General features: G+C 47.8%; 1 protein-coding gene across 1 annotated transcript in view; it reads right to left on the minus strand.

The window, feature by feature from the left end:
* Pitpna (phosphatidylinositol transfer protein alpha) overlaps positions 1 to 22,022 on the minus strand; it is a 42,954-nt gene extending 20,932 nt beyond the window's left edge. Inside the window, exons 1-4 of the mRNA XM_075991639.1 lie at positions 21,860 to 22,022; positions 17,579 to 17,609; positions 10,905 to 11,053; positions 3,236 to 3,327 (exon numbers count right to left, since the gene is read on the minus strand). Of these exons, the coding sequence (XP_075847754.1) occupies positions 3,236 to 3,327; positions 10,905 to 11,053; positions 17,579 to 17,609; positions 21,860 to 21,879 (292 nt within the window). The 5' untranslated portion in view covers positions 21,880 to 22,022. The remainder of the gene's footprint in view (positions 1 to 3,235; positions 3,328 to 10,904; positions 11,054 to 17,578; positions 17,610 to 21,859) is intronic.
* Positions 22,023 to 25,024: the final 3,002 nt, after the last annotated feature.

The raw sequence follows: 25,024 nt of genomic DNA on the forward strand, positions 1-25,024 counted from the left end.
CTCCTGAACCTGTTTTCATGGCCCAGAATAAGGCTGGAGCCATTCCAAAGGCAAGGGGAGAGATGACTCCATCTCCTTTATCTACCTTTCCTCAAACTTAGATGTACTTAGGCCAAACTAAAATGCTGGCACTAATAACTTCTGTCCCACCAGCCTCCAAGGAGGATTAGAAAGAAGCCCTCTCCTCTGTTCTGTCTCCTATTTTAAAAGAGGAGGTACCCAAATGAACAGGTCTAGGAGTCAGCACGTTCTTCAGTATCGAGTGCATTCCACTAGGAAGTTGGCACTACTATGAAGTAGCCCCCACCCACCCACTGCCACTTCTCTTCATGGAGGACTTAGAAATTATATTTTTCTTTCTTTTGTCAAGGATCAATATGTGAACTAACATTTACTGTGTAGAAAACTGCCATGCCCACTGCAGCACATACTCCCAAGCAGACAGTGGCATTCCTCAGTTGGCACAAGCTATGTACCCAGAAACCCATGCTACCTTTGCCTCAAGCTGACTAAGGTTCTTACAATGCACGTTCAACGTGACTATTAGACATCAAGTAAAGTCACCTTTGTTCCTATACCAGACACACCCTGCCACACCTCACCGTCTTTTTTTTCCTTTCTAATTTGCTATGCTGGAGATCAAATCCAAGGCCTTGGGCTAGGGTAAGCACTTTAAAACAGAACTACACCCCAAATCTGATCTGGGCTTTTGGGGGTGGGTTTATAGGGAGGAATGGGGACATGTGGGGTTTGGGGTTAATACAGAGTCTTTTTACATAAACCATGACTGGCCTTAAATCTGCAGAAATCTGGCTGTTTCCCAGATGCTAGGATTACAGGATTGTGCTTCCACACCTGGCTCTTGCACATTGCTCTTCAAAATCATGAATCCAAGCTTAGCATGGTGCTGCAGGCCTATTATCCAAGCACTTGGAAGGTATGAAGCAAGGAGGATCAGGAGTTCAAGGCCAGTACCAAAATTTAAGGCCAGCCCAGGCTACTTAAGATCTTCTTTTAGGACTGGTAAGATGGCTTAGTGGTTAAGAGCACTGGCTGCTCTTAGCAGTGTGGTGGTGACACACACCTTTAATCCCAGCACTTGGGAGGTGGAGGCAGGAGGATCTGTGAGTTTGAGGTCAGCCTGCTCAACAAGAGTTAATTTCAGGATGGGCTCCAAAGCTACAGAGAAACCCTGTCTGTAGGGGAGAGGGGAGGTAAGCACTGGCTGCTCTTCCAGAGGTCCTGAGTTCAATTCCCAGCAACCACATGATGGCTCACAACCACCTATAGTGAGATCTGGTGCCTTCTTCTGGCCTGCAGGAATACGTGCAGGCAGAAGACTGTATTCATAATAAATAAATCTTTAAAAAAAACAACCTTCTTTCAAACATGCACACACACATACACAAACATGCACACACTCAATTCTAAGCACGTAACAGCTTCCTGTCCAGTGAAGACAGTAGTGATATTTGCATTTTCAGTTACAACAACAAAACTGTCCACAGCCTACATTCCACCATTGATTGTGTATCTTCTGATACACAATCCTGATAGAAGGATTGAACCTACATAGGGCCATGGAAGACTGGAATGGGCAATGACTTCAGTTACTCCCAAAGTCCACAAGATAAGAACACACCTGGGTCACATAAGGATTACGCCTATCAGATACAATCTAGGGAATAAACAGAAAACAGCCAGTGAAGCAGGACAGGTGAGCAAAGGCTGGTAGGACCAGAGCCAGTTACCTGTACCAACAAATGAAGGCTAGCAGGAGCAAAGAACCCCGACCTTGAAGGGGGGTTCAGTGGACATTTAGGGCTCCCTGGCATGTGCATCAGTGCCAGCATAGTCTAAGAAACCTATTCCTAAGCCAGGGGTTGTTGCTCACATCTGTAACCTCAAACAAGAGGTTGCTACAAGTTTAAGGCTAACTGGGGATATACAACAAGTTCTAGGCTGCTGAGCTACAGGCTGAGACCCTTCCTAAGAAAGGAAGGGGAAAGAGAGAGGGAGAGAGATGGGGGAGGGGTCGATCTCTAGATAGTCCCTCAGACCTCAGAATCTTGGAAAGCTGAGTCCATGCTACTCAGAAGGAATCCCAGAATGTGTTCTAGAATAGAAAGTATCTGTACAGAGGCTCCACTCTTTCCTTTCTGAAACTCGAGACCAGATAGGATTTGATCCCCCTGCTACATAGTGAACTTCCTATGTAGACCAGGCTGGCCTCAAAAGCACAGAGATCCAACTGCCTCTGTCCCATAAGTGCCAGGATTAAAGGCGAGCATCACAAAGTTCAGTGTGTCAGATATTTCTGATCTGTAGTTTATAAAATTCATGGATGCAAAGCCCACTACTGGCCAGCTAAAGATTCATGATAGGTTATTATGCTGCTATTATAAATATTAAGAAACAATAGGAGTGCTGGAGAGATGGCTCAGTGGTTCAAAGCATTTGCTGCTATTGCAGGACCTGGATTCAGTTCCCAGCACCCACAAGGTAGCTAGTTCATAATGATGTGTGACCCTAGTTCTAGGTGATCCAATACCTTCTTCTAGCTCTGTAGGCACCAGGACTGGACATGGTACAAATACATACATATGGACAAAACAACATACATATCAAAAAAAAAAAAACCTAAACTTTAAAAAAAATATCAGCAATTTTTTGCCAGGTAGTGGTGGTGCACAACTTCAATCCCAGTACTTGGGAGGCAGAGGCAGGCAGATCTTTGAGGCCAGTCTGGTCTATGGATCAAGTTCTAGGATAGTCAAGGCTACACAGAGAAATCCTGTCTTGAAAATCAAAAACAAGCCGGGCGGTGGTGGCGCACGTCTTTAATCCCAGTACTTGGGAGGCAGAGGCAGGCGGATCTCTGGGAGTTCGAGACCAGCCTGGTCTACAAGAGCTAGTTCCAGGACAGGCTCCAAAACCACAAAGAAACCCTGTCTCAAAAAAAAAAAAAATCAAAATTGTCAAAGTAATCCAAATTAGAGGGGTTTATTCTATGCTGTCTCTGGCTATGACTATCAATTTAGGTAAGCAGTATGGATATAACACCAATACACCTATCCAAGCCTTAGGGAGCCTCCTTTAGGGAGCCCCCTTCATCCCTCCACTGGCTTATTCTAAAAAGTAAACACAAAGCCCTGGCTCACCCTGCCTCCAGTCTTACTATCCACTTCTGTCCACCTTGGGTCCGCATCTCAGCTCTGAGCAGCTCTGTACTCACCGGTTCTGCAGTAAGGGTAGGCATTCCAGGCTTTCTCATGTATATTCAGGGCTCCTTCTGGGGCCAGCATTCGAACAAATGTGGGTACTTTGCTGTAGCAAAAAAAGAGGTGATGAGCAAAAAAAATGGAGGCAAGATAAAGTAGGTAAAAGGTTTGCACCACAGTCTTCAGCCCACAGCTCCTGCCTTTCAGTGTCTAAGTTGATAAGTACTTTTCCACAAGATAAGCAGGCTACTGTGTTTAAGAAGCCACCTGCCAGAGCTTGACACCTCGGTTTGACCAGCTACAGATAGCACCAACACCTGCTCTGGCCACTCACCATAACCAAGGGCTTAGGAGACCCCAGGCTGCCTGCTGACACTTTACAGACATTTCTTCCTCATTGTAGTCTCCCAGAGCCCACTGGGAAGCAGTACAGCCAGGATTCAACTCACCAGCCTGAGTCTACTGCTGGCGGGGACCAGCTAACTAACTTAGAACGTGGGCTCCAAGGGCTGGGAAGACGGCTCAGTCAGTAAAGTACCTCCCTAAGTTTGGAGCCCCAGCACCCACATAAAAAGCTAGGTATAGTAGCACTGGTAACCCCAGTGTTTGGGGTAAGGAGGGAGACAGGAAGATTCCTAGAGATCACTGGACAGACGGTCTAACCAATTAGTTCAGTTAGAGATCCTACCTCAGAGAGTAAGTTGGGGCTAGGAGCAGTAGCACACTCCTTTAATCCCAGCACTCAGGAGGCAGAAGCAGGTGGATCTCTCTGAGTTTGAGGCCAGCCTGGTCTCCACAGTGAGTTTCAGGCCACCCAGGGATACATCTTTTAGGTAATAGAGGAAGGCACCCAATGTTGACCTCTGCCTACACATACATACATAGTAGTATGATATTCAAACCATCTGGTCTGTTTTCCTAAGTTCTCGGAAAACAAGGAGGCCTCGTAGTCATTGACCTCCCAGGAGAAGTATTTCCTTCTCCTTTCCTGCTTCTCCCCTGCTCCCATGTTTGTCTCTGTCTCCTCCCCTGCCACAGAGTCTCATGTATCCTACACTGGCCTCAAACTTCCGAACATTCTGCCTCTACTACAGGCATATACCACCACACGCAGTGTACATGGTGCCAGGTATTGAAGCCAGGGCCTTGGCATCCTAGGTAAGCATCCTACCAACTAAATTACATATACAGCCCTTCTTTTAAAACAAAGTAGTTTCGGGGCTGGAGAGATGGCTCAGTGGTTAAGAGCATTGCCTGCTCTTCTAAAGGCTCTGAGTTCAATTCCCAGCAACCACATGGTGGCTCACAACCATCTGTAATGAGGTCTGGTGCCCTCTTCTGGCCTGCAGACATACATACAGATAGACTATTGTATACATAATAAATAAATATATATATATATATATTTTTTTTTTAAAGTAGTTTCACTCTGTAGCCCAAGTATACAAGGTGGTTTCTGTCAACTTGACACAAACCTAGACATATCTGGAAAGAGGGACTCTTGATTAACAAAACACCTCCAAAAGATTGGCCTGTGGGCAAGTGTGTAAGACTGTTCTTCCAGAGGTCCTGAGCAATGATATATGGTGCCTTCTTCTGGCCAGCAGGTGTACATGCATACAAAACACTGTATACATAATAAATAAATTAAAAAAAACAGACTGAGAAACCAGTAACCTCTACAGCCTCTGCTTCAGGTGCTACCTTCAGGTCCTGATCTTGAGTTCCTGCCCTGACTTCTCTTGATGACAGAGTATAATGTATGAGGTGAAATAAACCCTTTCCTCTTCAGGTTATTTTGGTCACAATGTTCATCACAGAAAAAACACTCTACCTAGGATCCAAGCTACCCTTGAACTCACTATGTATCCAAGGCTGGCCTTAAACTTAGATGCCCTTGTCTTCTGTTTTGTTTTTCAGGAGAGGGTTTTTTTGTAACTTTGGCTATCCTGAAACTCCCTCTGTAGATCAGGCTGGCCTCGAATTCACAGAGATCCGCCTGTCTCTGCCTCCCAAGTGCTGGACTTACAGGTATTCATAGTCATACCTAAATAATATTTTCTTCTCTCCAATTTCTCCACTGTTTCTTTTCTTTTCTTTTCTTTTTTTTTTTTTTTTTTTTTTGGTTTTTCGAGACAGGTTTCTCTGTCCTAGAACTAGCTCTTGTAGACCAGGCTGGTCTCTAACTCACAGAGATCCACCTGCCTCTGCTTCCCAAGTGCTGGGATTAAAGGCATGCGCCACCACCGCCCGGCCTCTCCACTGTTTCTAAAGATTTATTTATTATCTTTATGTGTATTAGTGTTTTGCCCACATATATATCTGTGCTCCATATACACCCACCCAGGCGATAAGGGGGCTTTAGTCCACTAGAACAAGAGTTACAGACAGCTGTGAGCCACCATGTGATGCTAAGAAGCAAACCCAAGTCCTCTGCAAGAGCAGCCAGTATTGTCAGCTACTGAGCCATTTCCTCAGCCCCTTTTATTCAATTTTCCTCTAATGTTACAGGACAATGTATGTACCTAACTTTCTGTAAGTACATAAATTCCTTTTTTAGTCTGTCTCTCTGTCTCTGTCTCTCTATCTCTGCCTCTCTCTCTCTCTGTGTGTGTGTGTGTGTGTGTGTGTGTGTGTGTGTGTGTGTGTGTGTGTTTTATTGGGTCTCACATGGCAGGCAAGTACCCAAGCACTGAGCTACATTGCAGCTCCACCATTCCTAACTTTTAGATGGGAGCTTACATAATCTTCAATAGGCTCTAGCAAATTCATCACCTTTATTCATGCCTCAGGCCTATGGGAAAGAGCTAGCCCCACAGCAGACATCTAACTCCGAGCCCCCAGAGCAAGCCTCGGAGTCTTTACACAAAGATACACATTCGTCTAGGTGATGCTTCTATGTGCCAGGCACTGGATACACAGGAACCAAATGGTCCAGAGGCAGACTACTACTGACAGGTCTGAAAGAATGTGTTCTAATAGGGTGAGCACAGGGCTCTGGGGGAAGGGCACTGCGAACGCATGGTGAGGGAGGCACAAGACTCAAGGCAGGCTCCTCAGGGCAGTCAGAACACAAGAACACATGGAGCAGGGCATGTGCAGGAGGCCAAGACACAGGATGGGAGTGGGGCAGAAAAAGCTGGGAGAAGGAGGAGTTACTGCAAGGTAGGGTGGAGTGCAAGAGAATCCTAGGGGCAGAGTCACAGGCCTTTGTAAATTAAGTGAGCCAGTTGGACTTCATCCCAAGGACAAAGGGAAGCTTTACAGCTACAGCCCAGGAAGACAGCACAGATCCTCAGACAGAACACTTGCCACACTGAGAAGTGGAAGGCCAGAGGACAGCTGGAAATTGCTGAAGCAATCAACACCAGGGAAAATGGAAAACAATGTGGATCGTAGAGATGTGAAGGAGATAGATGAGGGATCAGAACCCATTCCAAAAGGCTGTTGTTCTCATGAGGGCAGCTGGTGATGAGCACAGGAACACGCCCCCTTTGGAAATAAAGTGTTCTGGCTTAACAGAGGTAGCAACTCGGTATCTATACTCTTTCATGCATGGAAGAAGCAAGGAGGGTTCACTCCCCTCATATACAGATTTCTCCTCTGCCACTGAGTTCAGCTGAGTTCACTGAGCAGACAATGGAGGATTCACGCAGACCTCATGGTTTACACTATCCTTTCACCAGAGAGGCAACCAAAGAGAACCCAGGATTTCACTACACAAAAATGAAACTGAGTTCAGCTCTATTTAGGGACTAAAAATTAAAATTCAGCTTCTTAAAGTCCGATTTAACTTAATTTAATTTTATGTGTTTGAGTGTTTTGCCTGCATGTAATTTTGTGTGTCTGGTGCCCATGGAGGTGAGAAGAGGGATCCAGAGACCCTGGAACAAGGGTTATCAATAGTTGTGAGCTGCCGTATGGGTGCTGGGAATTGACCTCAGGTCCTTTGGAGAAGCAGCCAGTCCTCTTAGCCACTAAACTATCTCTCTAGCCCCAAGATCCAGGTTTAAGTGGCATGGAAATGTAAATGTACTTAATGTCATTAAACTGAACAACTCAAAATGGTTACAATGCTGAATTTTATGTTATGTGTACTTGACCATAAAAGAAAGATTCAAGCCGGGCGATGGTGGCGCACGCCTTTAATCCCAGCACTCGGGAGGCAGAGGCAGGTGGATCTCTGTGAGTTCGAGACCAGCCTGGTCTACAGAGCTAGTTCCAGGACAGGCTCCAAAGCCACAAAGAAACCCTGTCTCGAAAAACCAAAAAAAAAAAAAAAAAAGAAAGAAAGAAAGATTCAGATTTATTTTTCTCAGTTCTATATAGTATTTTTGTTTTGTTTTGTGTGTGTGTGCATGTGTGTATACAATACATATTTGCTTGTTTGTGTGTGAGTGAGGTTATATGGAGGTCAGAAGTCAACCTCAGGTACCAGTCCTCAGCTTCTCCCTTATTTGAGGCAGAGTCTCTTTGATGTTTGTTGCTGTTTCTGGCATGCTGGTTCGCACATCCGTTTCCAAGTCTCTCCCATCTTACTGTGCACTTTCCTTTGTCCAGCTTTTACATGGGTTCGGGAATTTGAACTCAAGTCACAGGCTTGTATGAAATGAATACATAGCTCCTTATCCACTAAAAACATTTACTTTATCATTAATTATATGCATGCCTGTGTGTAGGTATGTACACGCAGGTGCAGGTGCCCACAGAGGCCAGAAGGAGACACTGGATTGTCTGGAGCTGGAGTCACAGGCATTGTGAGTGATCAGACATGGGTGCTGGGTACTCCTCAAGAGCAGCATGTACTCTTAGCTGCTGAGCTATCTCTCCAGCCCTGCTTGACTCATTTCTTAAACAGTCTGGTCGACTCCCATTCCAGCTGGTAAATGCTTACAGCTGGTTTCAAGGCCTTTGGGTCAGCTTATGGTTTGCTATAAAGTCGTTTAGGTTTGGGATTCAGCAAATAGGTGTGGTTTACTATAAATTCCAGTACACAAGTGAATTCCAAAATTATTTGAAAATACTGGGAAAAAAATCTATTAAAATTAAAAAAAAAGGGGGGTGTCTAGAAAGGTGGCTCAGATGTTAAGAGCAATTGCTGCTTTTCTTTTCTTTTCTTTTTTTTTTTTTTTGGTTTTTCGAGACAGGGTTTCTCTGTGGCTTTGGAGCCTGTCCTGGAACTAGCTCTTGTAGACCAGGCTGGTCTCGAACTCACAGAGATACACCTGCCTCTGCCTCCCGAGTGCAATTGCTGCTTTTCAAGAAGACCCAAGTTTGGTTCCCTCTAAAGGCAAGCACACAAATATACACATACACAGAGAGGGTGAGAGAGAGGGGACAGACATAAATAAAAATAGGCTATCTGGGCATGGTGGCACAGCCTTTAATCCCAGCAGTCAAGAGACAGAGACAGATGGATCTCTTTGAGTTCAAGGCCAGCCTGGTCTACATAGTGAGCTTTAGGCTAGCCACTGAGACATTTTTGTCATCTCGGAAAAAATATTCAGCCGGGTGGTGGTGGCGCATGCCTTTAATCCCAGCACTTGGGATGCAGAGGCAGGCGGATCTCTGTGAGTTCGAGACCAGCCTGGTCTACAAGAGCTAGTTCCAGGACAGGCTCCAAAACCAGAGAAACCCTGTCTTGAAAAAAAAAAAATTCAAATGCTGAACTAGAGAGATGGCTCAGTGGATAAAGGTGCTTGCTACCAAGCCTGATGCCCTTTGTTCAATCCCCAGACCTACGAAGTGGAAAGAGAAAAACAACTCCTGAAGGTTGTCCTCTGACCGACTCTACACACAAGTAGTGCACTACAGTACTACACACACACACACAAACATAAATGTAAAAAACAATGTTAAGGTGCTGGAGGTGGCCCAATGGTTAGGAAACACTATTTTTGCAATGGACCTGAGTTTGGTTCTCAGCACCCTCATCAGAAACCCACAAGAGCACAGTAACTGCAGCTCCTCCAGGGGATTCAAACCCTTTTTCTGGCCTCTACAGATACCTGCATTCACATGCACATACCCACACATACATGTAATTCAAATGAAATAAACCTTAAAATGTATTATCTGGACATAGTAGTATGTACCTTTAAACCCAGCACTGGAGGCAGAGGCAGGCAGATCTCTTATCTCTGTGACTTCAAAGTCAGCCTGATCTACATAACAAGTACCAGGTCAGCCAGGGCTACATCCTAGAGAGACCCTACCCTGTCTCAACTTTCACACTCACACACACACAAACACACATACACACACAAAATTGATACGATTTTTTTTAAAAAAATATTTATATATATATATATATATATGTCTTTGATCAAAAGAGAGGTACTTGGAGCTAGAGAGATGGCTCAGCAATTAAGAGCACTTGCTGTTCTTCCAAAGGCACTGGGTTCAATTCCCAGCACCCACATGGCAGCTCACAACTGCCTATAACTTTAGTTCCAAGGGATCCGACACTTTTACACAGACATACACGCAGGCAAAATATCAATGCACATAAAATAAAAATAAGTCTTTTTTTTTTTTTTTTTTAAAAAGTGAGTAGCCCAGCAGTGGTGGTACACACCTTTAATCCTAGCACTAGGAAGGCAGAGGCAGGTGGATCTTTGTGAGTTCAAGACCAGCCTGATCTACAGAGTGAGTTCTAGGACAGGCTCCAAAGCTAGAGAAACCCTGTCTCAAAAAAACAAAAGGAGAGAGTGGTACTAAACTTTCTCTGGCATCTGATTCTACAAAATTAGAATTTAAATACTATCTGACCTAACAAGTACACTTTTTACGCATTTACTACAGACTTATAGATATAAGTATATCAAAAGAAGTGTGCAGAAGTAGTTCTGCAGGACTCTTATCTGGAAATCACTATAACATGGATCGCAAGAATGAGCTTCTCAAACAGCTTACAGTGCCATGTACAAAATACTACGAGCAACTACCTTCTTGGGTGGGTAACTACTGGCTGTAAGATTTCCTACAGCACTGAGATTTTTTTTGTTGTTGTTGTTTCTTTGTTTTGTTGGTGGCTTGTTTGTTTTTGAGACATTTTGTAGCCTAGTCTGACCTGTAACTAGTTAAATAATCTTAAATGGCCTCACTCACCGTTCTCCTGTCTCAGCTTTCCAGGTGCTTAGATTCTGGGCAAGCACCAGTATGCCAGGTTCTTACGCATGCTTTGAAAGAATAAGGCAGGAGGGAGGGCTCGAAAGGGAGCTAAGGGGCCGACCATAGCTGAGCATAAGTGAGGCTCTGGGCTGAATCCCCAGCAAACAACCAGGCAGGAAATTCTGGGAGGGCAGCTATGACATGAAAGCTAACTACAGAGGAAAGAACAGCATGTATAGTATGGTACAATCAACACAAAATATAGGAAAGAGTGCCTGTTTATACACACTCCACACATACTTCCTGTACTTAGGACAATGGAAGAGCTCACAAGATGCCAAAATAGCTCAAAATAGCTTCTAAGGACTGGGAGCATGATAGGGTAAGTGGAGTCACTTTTTTTAATAACAAAAAAAAATCTTTAAATAAACAAAGAAGTACTGCTCACACCCAATCTGAGAGATGAAGCAACTTGGGCTACCAGTTTATAACCTGGAGACACTCCCAATTAGCCAGCGCCACCACTGACAAGGTAGGCCACGTTCCCACCCAGCCACCTGGGGCACGTACCTCTGTAAGTGGTAGATCTTGTGTGTGTACTGGCCTTTCTCACCGTCCTCCTTCTCATAGGGCTCGTTCACCAGGACCTCCACTCCTTCCCCACCACCAGTTTCATTTTTACTGGCTTCAGCCACAGAATACAGCTGCCCCACTTGATACTAAAGAACCAGAGAGACAGGCATTACTTGCAACAGTTACACATGGCCCCACCTCCACCTGTGCCTTCTTCCCAGTGGTCCAAGACAACAGGGAACTTTACACTGCTGCATCTCTCACTTGCTTTCACTTTTTCTTTCTTCTACTACTACTTATTTTTTCTTTCCAGAACTAAGGATTGAACCCAGGCCCTCAAGCATGCTAGGCTCCTCGGGAAGTGCTCAAGCCCTGAGCCTCTCCTCAACCCTCTTTTTTGTTTTCCTACATCAACCTCCCAAGAAGCTGGGACTGCAAGCTCTCTTTAACCAGAGGTATTCAATTTCATCTTCCCATTTTTACAAACCCATGAGTTTAAAGAGAGTACAGACTATACTTAATCTCACAGGACCACCCAGAAACATTATACAGTCCAGGGTGTCTCTTGGCCAGGACCCAGCTCTGATATCAGACCCCAAGACAGGATTTCAGTTAGCTACAAATCCCTCTATTTCACTTATTTAAGCAGACCTTAAAGCTAAGCATAGCATCTCATCCTTGGAATGCAGCACTCGGGAGGCCAGGGCAAGAGACCTGCCATGACTATGCTTTAGCCAGGCCTGGGCCAGTGAGTCCCTTGGGATCTCTGGCTACAGTGTGAGACCCTGTGTCAAAAAAACAAAACAGGTACAAGAGCTAGTTCCAGGACAGGCTCCAAAGCTACAGAGAAACCCTGTCTCTAAAAGGCAAAAAAAAAAAAAAAAAAAAAGCCGGGTGGTGGTGGCGCACGCCTTTAATCCCAGCACTTGGGAGGCAGAGGCAGGAGGATCTCTGTGAGGCCAGCCTGGTCTACAAAGGGAGTTCCAGGACAGGCTCCAAAGCTACAGAGAAACCCTGTCTCGAAAAACCAAAAAAAAAAAAAAAAAACAGGGCCAGGCGGTGGTGGTGCACAACTTTAATCCCAGCACTCGGCAGATCTTTGTGAGTTAGAGGCCAACCTGGTCTACAAGAGCTAGTAGTTCCAGGAGAAGCTCCAAAGCTACAGAGAAACCCTGTCTCGAAAAACCAAAAAAACAAAAACAAAACAAAACAGTCAGGCGGTGGTGGCACATGCCTTTAATTTCAGCACTCAGGCAGCCAAAGCAGGTGGATCCCTGAGTTTGAGACCAGCCTGGTTTACAGAGTTCCAAGATAGCCAGGGCTACAGAGCAAAACCCTATCTTGAAAACAAAAACAAAACAAACAAAAAACAAAAAAACAAAACCCACAAGCAACAACAAAAATAAACACATAAATGATCAGAAATCAAGACTCCGACTTCCTGTCCAAGAAAGCTGTCCAGTGCTGTGTAGCCCACAACTTCTGGCAAGAACTGGCTCAGTTCACTTGCTTTTTCTCCTGGGTGGCTTTTCCTTACCATACAGGGACCTCAGAACCTCTCAAACAAGACATCTCCAGATTTTCCCCATTCCTGGCAGACCGAAGTCATGCTCCTGCTCCCTGCATTACAGATCCCTTTCCATGGCTATGCTGGCTGTGTGCCCCTCTGTCTTGGCAGTTGTTAGATGGCAAAAGCCTGGTTTTCCTTTATTTGGGTCACATGTCACCCTATCAAGTCACTGGCCTCCTCTAACCCCTTAGGACAGTCTGGCATAAGACTGCTGACTTAAGAGACAGTGTCCAAGCCTACCCTACCCCTATTTCTAAGAAAAATTGTCTGGAGGCGGAAAACATACTGAAGACTCTGGCTTGGTGGGCTGTAATCTCAGCACTGAGGAAACAGAACAGGTGGATCTCTGAGTTCAAGGCCAGCCTGGTCAACATAACAAGTTCTAGGTCAACCGCAGCTAAATTGTGAGATCATGTTTCAAAAACAAAGCAAAAAAAAAAAAAAAAGAAAAAGAAAAGAAAGAAAATGAACTGTACAGAGAAAATGAGCTGTGACCGAGCAGAAAATTACATCTCTTCCAAAAGATGTGTCTTCCTCATGGCTGCCAAGGGCAAGAAGGCCGAGGAAAAGACAGACAACTCCATCACCCCACCTGCGAGGGGTGGACATACAGCTTTCCTTGCCCTCTACACCCTCCCCTGAATCCTGGTGTTCTCTCCCTCAGATTAAGATCACCTACCACCAACTCTGCTGCAGCACCACTGCCAGCAAGAGCGGTCACGGATGCTCCAGCACAGCCTGAGCCTTCTCCACCTCAGTCCCCTAAGCACTGCCAGGAGACATCTGAGTGACACCCAGCGGGGAACACAGTGGCCCACAACAGTTCGCTGCTGACCACAAGCCTAAGAAGCCCGAGCCGCCAAAGCGAACATCACCAAGGAATGCCAAGGTAAGGCTCAGGTACATTGTGATCAAGGCTCAGTTAGCTCCACCCAGAGAAACTTCTGAGAGAGTGAGAGCCTAGATCTTGCTAATCTTGAGCAATACCAGCGCGGCTTTGGTGCCTCATGGAATTCCACAGTAGACCCTGCACCTCTCCAGTCCTATCACCTGCTAAGGCACACTTGAAACCCATATCAGGTGGGTCCGGGACTGGCTGAGCCAAGGCTTCCTCACGTGAAACAGCAGGAGCTCTGCTCCGGAGAGAGTCCTAAGGACACTGAATGGCTGACTCAGCAAATCCTAAAGGGCAGGCTGGGGAGAGGGCCTGTAGACAAGACTAGCGCTCCTTGGGGAGGGGCCTGGGGCTGGCAGAGACCTTGGTCTTCAGGGATTCCCTTCAGCTGCAGGAAATCACAGGGCGGGCTCTAAGAGGATCAGTCTGCATGCTGGCCTCTTACCCTTTAATCTCTCTTGATATTCCGATCCTTTAATCCCAGCGAGACTAGTGAGGCAGTTCGGTTAATCCAAAGAAGTAAAGACAGATCTGCACAAGGCACAAGGTTCCCTCTGGCACAGCCAGGCTACATCCTGGGAAGTTGCCAGACTCAAGATTGGGGGGCAGTAAGGGTGGGAGTCAGACCACAAAATCAGATATGGAGCTCCAGGAGACCAGGATTCCAACTTCTTTAGGCTGAAAACAATGTTACATTGCCCTTGAGAGCTGTCCCCTTGTCCCAAAGACTAAGTCACTCAGGGAAGCAAAACAGAAGACTCCATCACTTGGCTAATCAGGGAGTAGGAACCGAGGGAGGTGAAATGTGGAGCAGAAACACTGAATGACACACATAACAAAAACGGCAGTACAGCTAGGCTCAAGTGGCCCACACCTGTAATCCCGGCCACAAGAGGCTGTGCCAAAAGGACTGCCATGAATTTAAGGCCATCCTGGGTCAGGTTAGCCAAGAATACACAGTAAGACTCTGTTTAAAAAAAAAAGAAAGAAAAGAAAAAAAAAGGCAAGAAAAGCAGCACTTTGTTGGTTGATCCACCCATAGAGCTCTGTCAGGCCAGGTTCCACAAAGGAATGATCTGCCCTGTCCACAGAAGGTGGCCAGGAACCGCTGGTGGACACACCCATATCAAACAGCCAGAGCTTTCTTGCTCTGCTACAGGATGCCTGGAAACCCAAAGTAGTGTTATACTAAAGGCTCTGGCCAAACAAGCTAATTCTGCCCCCAAATATCGATTCAGGCCATCAGGATGACTATAAGGCATGACCTTCTCTGTTTCTTTTTTTTCTCCCCAAATCAGAAGCTCCAAAGGACTCAAGACAGTCTCCAATATAGGAAGTGAATGAGCAGTCACATGATGCTGGGCCGTTCTCATGGGAACGGTGAGTCAGAAAGGGGTTACCGGCGGAGACACTGTTCCTTACTTACTTCTTCACTCTCCCCATTCTAGAATTTTCTGATTATCCAGAACTAAGGTTCAAGCTACCGATGGAGCAGCTTCACCCCTGCCGCCCTGCTGTCTCCGTCAGTGCTTTTTTGCTGAGAACAGGCTGACCACACCACACAAACTCACCCTGAACCAGCACGCACTTCCCAAGCTTCTGCTTGGCCCAGGCTCTCATTACCGAGCTCTGTCTCACCACTTCCTCCATGCTCCAAAACCAAGGCAGCTAAAAACTGCCAGGAGGATGTTCTCGAGGTGGGTATCTCCCCTTCCTGTCACCCATGGCCCACCGTTCTGACTGGGAGAAGACAGTCATTGGACCGCCTAAGTTTCGAGGTAAGGGACAATCAGGCTTTCTGTTAGGAAATCATGTTACATACCCTTTTTGTTTGTTTTTCGAGACAGGGTTTCTCTGTGTAGCTCTAGCTGTCCTGGAACTCTGCTCTGTAGTCCAGGCTGGCTTCTAACTCACAGAGATCCGCCTGCCTCTGCCTCCCGAGTGCTGGGATTAAAATCATGCGCCACCACTACTACACAGGCTTTTTTTTTCCTTTTTAGGATAGGTTCTTACTATGTAACTCTGGCTAGCCTGAAACTCCCTATGTAGACAAACACGGCATTGAACTCGCTTACTATTCTTAATATTGACAGCAAGGCCCTCAAAGGAGGCCAACTCTCCCAAAGCTATACCCAGGCACATGTTTCCAGGACCCAGGTCTTTCTCAGGGGGCTCCGTGTATCACAGCATCTACCTAGCCATTTTCTTTTTTCCTTAGGTTCCTCAATGTATGCATGTGTGTCTGTCTCTTCCCTCCTCCCCACTACTTGTTGGTTATTGCTTTGTTTTTCTTTCTCTTTTTTTAAGACAGGGTTTCTCTGTGTACCCCTGGCTACCCAGAACTAACTCTGTACACCAGGCTGGACTCAAACTCAGAGATCTACCTGCCTCCGTCTGGAGTGCTGGAGTTAAACTCAGGCACCACCACACCCAGTCGGCTTTATTTTGCTTCGTTTTTGTTTGTTTGTTTTGTTTTTTGTTGTTGTTGTTGTTTTAAGATAGGATCTCACTGTGTAGCCCTGACTAGCCCGGAACTTGTCAGGAAGACCAGGCTGGCCTCAAACTCACAGAGATTCACCTGCCTCTGCCTGGATCTAAGTACTAAGTAAGACTAAAGGGCATGTGGCACCAAACCCAGCTTCTTTATCATTTTTTTGAAACAGGTTATCACTCTGTCCTAAGACTCAACTTGTAGCTCAGGCTGACTTCAATCATCCTGCCTCAGCCTCCCAAATGCCAAGATTAGAAGTGTGAACTACTGTTGTTTTTGTTTTTTGTTTCTCATTTAGCCTTGGCTGTCCTAGAACTCTCTCTGTAGACCAGACTGGACTCAAACTCAAACTCCACCTGCTTTTGCCTCCTGAGTGCTGGAATTAAAGGTGTGTGCCACCATCACCCTGCTTACTATTTAATTAATTTATTTTATTTTGAGATGGAATCTTGCTGTATGCCCAAGCTGGCTGCAAACTCTTGATGTTAATTCTTCTGCCACTGGCACCTAGATGTCTCTTTTGTCTCCTAGATCTCAGACCATGTTCAAGTTCACATCTGTCCCTCTCTCCCAGATCTCCGCAGCTTTTATCAAGTACTCAGCACCCCACTGGAGACAACCCTCTCAGAGCTGATGTACAGACATCACTCCTGGGGGTGACTGGTTTCATCTAAAGAATGCTCCCACCACAGGGCTGGAGAGATGGCTCACTGGGTAAGAGCACTTCACCCCATTAGAGGACCTGTGCTTGACTTACACTGGGCAACTCACAACTGCCTGTTACTCTAACCCCACATACATAACATACACACAAAGAGAGAAACACACACACATTTAAAAAAAAAAGTTTAAAGAATGCTCCAGGCTCTGCTATTCTGCTTTCATTTCTCAGAGGTCCAGCTCTATGGAGCTCAGGAGTTTCCCATTGGTCCTACAGGGAAAAGAGATGGTGCCAACAACCAGGGGCTCAGGCTGGCTTTCATTTCACTGGAAGCTGGGGTGGAGCTATGAATTCAGAGGAAAGTCAAGAACAAGCTTGGCCAGGAAAGGAGAAGAGAGGAAGTTCAGAGAAAGGGTGGGACAAGGGAGGCTCCATGACAGTTTTCTGCTATCCAAGAGACAGCTCTGAGTCACAGAGCCTATGGACCTTCTTGTGGCAATGATTGCTGCCAGCTCCACAAGCACAGGGCTGTCAGACCTAGGAACCATAAAAGGACAGAGGGCAAGCCAAGCCCATTTGTCATCTTCTGCCCTCCATAAAAGGCGGTTTCTGTTCCTTGGTCTTTCCAGCAGTCACCTAACATGTGTCTGGGGACTCAAGAGATTTCTGGCCTTGCTGGTTTGCTTCACAGCCAGAGAGCACCAGTGACTAGAAAACACTGTCCTCGGCCTAGGCATGGAGGCCCCAGACATTCACACACTGAAGCTTGTCAATCACATGTCCCACAGGGTTCAGTCCCAGCAGACGAAGAGCTGCCTTAGTCTCTACACAAAGCTATCCAGCAAGCTTCAGACTGGCTATACTCAGGTACCAGACTCACGACAGACATGCCTTCCTTTAGCAGAAAGCATCAGGAATTTAAGCTGATCTTTGGCTCTGTATTAGAACATAAATGAAAGCTACACAAACAGTGTGGCCACTCCCAGGCCAACTAAGCTAATGTTTTCACAGTATTTATGAACTATGGATGAGATGAGAGGAAAAAAGGACTTACCTCATCTACAGACACAGGCAGGATGACTCGACTGCAAAAGAAGGAAAAGAGCATCAACTCCAGATTCTGAAGCATCACCTCAGTACAGTGGCCCATGCTCTGCTGCATCCAATTCCCTATTCACTGACAAAGTAAGCAGGGAATGGCCCTCTGGATGCTGCGAGACCAGGGTCCCACATGCCCTTTTGGAATCCCATTTAGAACTCTATAATTCAGAGCAAACCTGAATTCCCCACTATCTACTTCACAGGCCACTCTCTCACACCTTTCTCACCTACTCCCTCAACCATCTCTCTCCAACAAGACTTGCCCATGCATCTAGTGGAACGGAAGCTAACTGGGAAGGCTATCATAAGGTATCAGACCAGAAGAAGGTGGCCCTGTGGATGTGTGCCGGGGCCCAACTTCCCAACATCAGTCCTCAGGGTCAAAGGCTGTGAAGCAAACAATTGCCTAGAGTGTCACCACCTCTGCTCTCTGCAGGATGTTCTCTGCAGGATGCTATCTCTGCAGGCTGCTATCTCTGCAGGATGCTATCTCTGCAGGCTGCTATCTCTGCAGGATTACTATGCAGCAAAGTTTCCTCACGCAGCTCTGACCTCCAGGAGCCACCCAAGGCACTCCAGCCCATCACTTTCTTTCCCCCTGCATCTTGACCACCTTCAGTTGTTGGAAGGTACCACAAATAAGCTGATAGAGAAATTGTGGCCAGCAAAGTCCTCAAGAGGGTCAGAATTTCAGAGAGCTGAGGAGACTAGAGGCACTTCCCCAGGTGCCTTGAACTTGTGACAGACCAATGGCTGACCCCCAGTTCAATACTTTGAGGTCAAAGAGATGAAAAGAAAGGCCTTGACTGGACTCAGAAGTCAAGCCACAGGTGCGAGGTGGTGGCGGCGCACGCCTTTAATCTCAGGGAGGCAGAGGCAGGCGGATCTCATTAAGTTCAAGGCCAGCCTGATCTACAAAGGGAGTTCCAGGAGGCTCCAAAGCTACAGAGAAACCCAGTCTCGAAAAAAAAACCCAACCAAACAAACAAACAAAAAAAAAGAAGTCAAAAGCCACCCAGTACTGAAGAGGCAGAGGCAGGTGGATCTCTGTGAGTTTGAAGCCAACCTGGTCTATATAGTTCCAGGCCAGCCCAAGTTACGTGGTAAGACCCTGTTTAAAAAACAAACAAGCAAACAAAGCAGGGCAGTGGCGGTGCACATCTTTAATCCCAGCACTTGGGAGGCAGGGGCAGGCAGATCTCTGAGTTTGAAGTCAGCCTGGTCTACAGTGTGAGTTCCAGGACAGCCAGGGCTACACAGAGAAACCCTGTCTCAAAAAACAAAACAAAACAAAAATCCAAGTAAGATGAGTGGAAACAGGCCTGGTGGCACACACCTTTAATCCCAAGGTGAGGAGATCGCAGGCAGATCTCTGAGTTTGAGGCCAACCTGGTTTACAGATTGAGTTCCAGAACAGCCAGGGCTACACAGCCAGGGCTGTCTGCCTCAAGATAAATAAGTAAATAAGATAAATAAATAAATAAACAAACAAACAAGAAGGCAATCAAGGGCCAAAGCTAAAATTCCCAGTTCTCACAGCCTTGCTGGAACCCGCTGGGCCCTTTGCATCTCTGTGCTCTCACTTAGTAAAGCATGAGCACACCCTCCCTAAGCGGAGGTCCAAGCAGGGCTCTTTGCTCTAGGCTGCAAAACAGTGTGCTATCCCCTCGTTCCACAACGTTCTCCTGGGCAACAAGAAAACACACAGTTTTCTTAAGACCCGAGGAAAACAGCACAGCAAAAGCCGGGCATCTGGCAGAAAAAGCAGCAGGGGGAAAAAATGGGCTTCAAGTTCTTTACTGCCTGCTACCTCCCTTCCTCCAGAAAGACTCAATAATGTAAACTCTCCCATTACAGAAAGCCAAGAGTGCAGAGAAGTACTTCCAACTTAGAGAGCAGAATTTCTGCACCCTCAGAAGAACCTTCCTAGAAAACAATACGCCTTTTATCTTCAAGAATACAGCAAAAATCACATCGAAGAATTTGCAGAAATCAAATCAGGGAAAATTCTATTGGAGGAAGTGTCAGCAAAAGCAACAGGGACAACCTTCAGATCCAAACCTCTCCTCAAACGAGACTAGTTCTGGCCAGTGCCTTCAAGGATGCTCTGAGCCTGCTTCCATTACAGCCGCATGGGGACATTTCTCCCTTGTTTCCTCAGAACAAAACCACCTTGGCAGCCATGGGACAACTTGAAAGGAGAGGGCCCCAGCCGCCCAAGATCGGAGCCATCCTCACCATGGCATGACCTTCACGCGCATCCTTTGCAAAGCTGCAGCATTGCAACCACAGCCCCTCACTTTGATGCTCTCACCTGCCCTGCTTCTCATCTTGCCCCCCACCCAGAGATGCATGCACAGGGCACAAGTATATCAGGAAGGAAATAGAGATGCCAGACAGGTTCTGCATCACCAGCACCTTGGGCCTTTCCCTGGCCGGGCTTCAAGAGATGAGAGCAAGGAATGGGAAAGGACTGCCTGCCTCCCAAATTCGCTTCAGCTCCTCAGAAGGCCCTTCCCTCCCTGCCTGACCAGTTCAAAACTACACAGCTCTACACATTGGAGGATTCACGTGGGGATTTTTTTTTAAATCTGAAAAGAGAGAGAAGTTCACTCGTTTGGTCACTGAGGATTAGAATGCAAAGAGCACCGTGTTCTCCTTGGAGAGAGCTGGCACCCGAGCGGTCCTGTTCTTTACCACATAAAGCTCTGAGCGCTGGCTGGATCAACATTGGACATCAAGAGAGGCCGTCGACAGGCCTCCAAATGATGTTCTTCACAAAAGAGCCAAGGTGGGAGGCTACCTGGCTCGCTGCTTCGTTTGCCATTCAAGCTGCACACTGGGACATCTGTGGGGATGGACAAAGTGCCTTCCCTGGCAAGAGGGAGAGAGTCCTCTGCGCACCTGCTTGGTCACCGAGAGTTTTACAAGTTTCTATTTGGATATTTTCCATTTCTGAACTTCTGGGGCTTAGGACCCAGTGCTGTCCCCTTGCCCTCTCCTTCAGGAAATCTTAGTTTCCCAAAGATTTGAGAAACTATAGACACATTCAGTCTAGTCTGGAATGTTCACTTGGAACCATGATCCTCAGGAAAGGGTCACACTGTGACCTTTTTGGTTTAGCAATCCAAATAACTCTACCTGTCAGTCAAGACCCTGGGTTTCAGGAGCAAACATCTAGCAAGGCCTGCCTGTCCCCCAAACCAATAGTTCCTCACCGCCAAAAATATTTGTGAGGACCCTCTCAATTCCTCCAAGCAATTTCCTCATCTCTTTGCACCAAGACCCAAAATCCACTAGAGATTGGATGTCCCCGTCCTGTTCCCCACCACCTCTATTAGCAGGCATATCCATTCTCATGCTATGTTTTCTATGCTATCTTTCTGGATGGTCTTGTGCCTTGCTAACTTCCTGCCTTTTCAATCACCGAAACTCCTCACATCACTTCAGAACCTGCCGGTATTTTCTAGACTCCTCATTCAAGTGTTGCCAAGTCCCAGGCAGGCATCCCGAGTTTCTTCCAAAAGCCTCCTCTTTTGTACCTACTACTTAGGGTACCATGCCACTCCAGCTATCCCCGCCCGGCCCTGTTATCTCAGTCCCCTAAGTTCTTTCTCCCTTCCCATCACCCAAGCCTGGCCCTGACTTAAGTCCTTTTTTTCTGCAACCAATTATTACAATCCTTCCTCTGCTGCCTAGGGCAGCCACTGTCCATGCCCCAGGTTCCGCCTCAGCACTCCTCCTCACCACCTCAACTCCATTCTAGGAGCTACCTTATCTGATCTTCCCTGCCCCTTGGTACGAACAACTCAGCCCCAAACCCCTCCCCACTGTCAGTCAACTCGCCGGCGCTGCCTGCCCTTGTCCCATTGCTCCTCGGTCCCTTACACAACTCCTCAGTCTACCCCTTCATCCCCCAGCGCCCACTATAGGGCCACCTCACATCCAGCGCTCTCCATTCCTCGGGCCCCACCTCAGGCTCCCTCTGGCTCTCCCTGTCCCCTTGACCCCTCCTCAGGCCCTGTCCGGCCCGCGCCGGTTCCTGGCCTCCTCTCTGGCCTATTCGACCCCACCTCAGGTGCTGTCTGTCACCCTCTGGCCCCTCCGCCCCTGCTAGGCGGCCCAACAGCCCCATCCGGTGTTCTCCATCCCCCACGGCAGGCGATCTGCCTTCGCGGCCGTCATCCCGACCCTCCCTTCCGCCTCGCTTCCGCACAGCCGACCCGACACTCACTACTCCTTGAGCAGCACCATATCGCTTCGCGGCTCGGCGGCTGCCAGCTGCCAGCCCGGCCTTCTGCCCGCTTCCCGGCGGCCGCTCTCCCGGTGGCCCGGCCCGGCCCGGCTGCCTGTGCGCCTTCGTCGTGGTCTGCTCTGTCTCTGCTGCTCTCGCTGCGGTCGCCGCGCGGGCTCCTGCCGCCCTGCCCTGGCCTCGCCACCTCCCGCGCCTCTGCCGACGCCGCCCGGAGCTCCGGTTCCGCAGCGCCGCGCGGGGGCGGGGCGTCTCTGCGGCAACCAGAGCGTCAGACGCAGCAGTGCGCGCTGACCTCACGCGGGGCGGAGCCTTCCCGGGCCCGCCCCACTACCCTTAAATGGGCCTTGGCTCCGGGTCCAAGTCTGCATCCGATCTGGGCCCTTGGCAGGTTCAGAGCTGGGGGAATTAAAGGTACACGTCAGGTGTCAATCTCTTTTGCAGCAGCAGCTGATGCGCCTGTATGCCTGGACTTCTCTGGTGGGTGTGTTGAGAGCCAAGCGTGTCAAAAATAAAATGAGAGGCTTGGAGATTTAGTTCAACTGGGAAGCACTTGCCTAATTTGGATGCCCAAAACAAAAGTGTGTATATATGTTCTCTAAATACCTGATTCCACAACTCCACCAGAAAGGTAATGTTGCTGTCCTCACTTACAGGGAAGAAAGCAGCAGAAGGAAGATTTTCTCATTGCAGCTTCTTCATGAGTTTTTGTCTCTTTTTTTCTTTTTCTTTTTCCCCCCTTTTTTGAGGCAGGGTCTCACTATGTAGTTCTGGTTGTCCTGAAACTCACTATGTAGACCAGGCTGACCTCAAATTCACAGAGATTCACCTGTCTCTGGCTCCTGAACGCTGACTGTAGCTGAGATTCTAACCCAGTGTCACCTTATCCATCCAATAACCATTGGCTGAGGAGCTGCTGTGCACCAGAGCTCGCGCTACCCAGGATAGAGAGAACAAGACTGGTACTATCTTGCCCTGAGGGACCGGAGATCAAATGGAGGGGAGGCAGGTGATGGCTAAAGGTAGCAGGCATTTAGAATGAAAGAGCCTGCCACGCCTGTAATCCTAGCTATCTGGGAGCTGAGGCAGGAGAATGGAAAGTTCAAAGCCTCTGTCTCATAGAAGGTATGGAGAGGGCCGGAATACAGCTCAGTGATTGAGCACTTGCCCAGTGTGCAGGAGGCTCTAGGTTCAATCCCAGAACCACAAGAAGAAAAAGGGAAGAAGTTATCAGGCAAGAGGGTGAAAGTTGTACTCGATGGGATTAGACAGGAGGGCACCTGATTTGTGTGAGGAATCCCAGGGAAGGCATTCCAGAAGACACGATTCAAGAGGAGGTCTGCAGATGCTGGGGAGCAAAGGACAGCAAATAGGTGTCCCAAGCAGATATGTAAAGGCTGCAGTCCGAGAGGATACACGTGGGGACTGGTCCTAGTCTGGTTTCTGCTGCTGCGATAAAGACCACGACCAAAAGTAACCTGGGGAGGAAAGGGTTTATTACATCTTTGAGGTTAGAGTCCATTTTCAAGGGAAAATCGGGCAGGGACCTGAAGCAGAGGCTATGGAGGAATGCTGTTTGCTCAGATTGTTTTCCTGTTCAAGCCAGGACCACCTGCCCAGGTATGGTACCACCCAGAGTGAGCTATGCTCGCCCACATCAATCATCAATCCAGAAAATGCCACCACAGGCTTGCCTGCAGACAGATTTGATGGGAACATTTTCTCAACTGAGGTTCTGTCTTCTGACTAGAAGAGATACCTGGAGCACCGAGTTTGGAGGCTGGAGCGCTGGGAAGGGCTAGGCTCCCGGTGGGTGATGGTAATGTGGGCTTCAGGCCATGGGAAGGCATTTGAGGGGTTCAGCAGTGATGTGAGATTTACAGTATGAAGCTTCCCTCTGAATCTTGGGGGTGGGGAGGGAAGAGGAGAGGACTGTGTCGGGACAACAGTGATAGGCAGTGACACCAGGAAGGAGACAGCCGCAGAAGTCCAGGAAGCATTCAGGAAAGAAAAAGAAGGAAAAAAAACCCAGGTGGTGATGGTGGCAGCAGCGCACACCTTTAATCCCAGCACTCAGAAGGTGGAGGCAGAGGCAGACAGATCTCTGAGGCCAGCCTGGTCTACAGAGTGAGTGAGTTCCAGGATAACCAGGGTGACACAGAGAAACAAATTGGCCAACAGGGCGAAAAAGCAAGACAGGAAGTGAGAGACACAGGCGAGGCTCAGGCCTGGGAGCTGTTCTCAGTGACAGCACCACTGACAGGCAGATGGGCTCTCTGAGAGCCGGTGCTTGAGGAGGATCTGGCTGCAACAGTGACTGAACTACCCAAGATGGTGGCTCAAGAAGGAACTGGGGAGCAGGTGGCCATACTGCTACCCAGCTGTGACCAGTAACCAGGGCTGCCCTAAGTGTTCCACGTATTGGCCACTCATTGGTCAAACTGGCATGAGCAAGGATAGCTCCAGAAATCCAAGACAGGACCCTGAGAGAAATCCAAGATGGAGGAATGGCCTGACCCGTGGTGTGTGTGTGTGTGTCCCACTTCAGCACAGGGCTCTTTCTCCACAGTATCAATGGATAGTTCTCTAGAAAATGCTGGCTCTCTCCAGGAAGTAACCAGATCCTGCCCGCCCTGGGAACGTGCCACCTAGTTAGGGAGACTGCATTTACTCATTCACTCAATAAATATTGATTGAGCACCTGGCCCTGTCCTAGGCCTTTTTCTAGGCACTTAAGACACAAGGGATGACCACGCAAACGCTGTCTCTCCCGTGCTGAATGGAGAGGAGCCCGCTACAAACATACGGGAATGGCTTTCAGAAGAGACCCGCGTGAACTGCGGGGCTGATGGTGGGCACAGCACTAACTGTGGTTGCAGACAGGAATTGCTGCTAATTAGTTGATAACGACTGAAGCATGAGATTGGAGGGCAGTGCTACATACTAGGGGAACTGAAAACACAAAACAGCATCGAGGCCGGAGATACAGTTCCCCAGGCAGAATGCTTGCCTGGCACTCAGATTCCTGAAGTCAGCTCCCAGTAGCACATAAACCAGTTCTGGTAGCTCATGCCTATAATTCAAACACTTCTGAGACAGAGACAGGAAGTTTGCGGTCATCCTCAGCTACCCATTCAGTTTGAAGCT

The sequence above is a fragment of the Microtus pennsylvanicus genome, chromosome 11, assembly GCF_037038515.1.
Source record: "Microtus pennsylvanicus isolate mMicPen1 chromosome 11, mMicPen1.hap1, whole genome shotgun sequence".
NCBI classification, from domain to species: Eukaryota; Metazoa; Chordata; class Mammalia; order Rodentia; family Cricetidae; genus Microtus; species Microtus pennsylvanicus.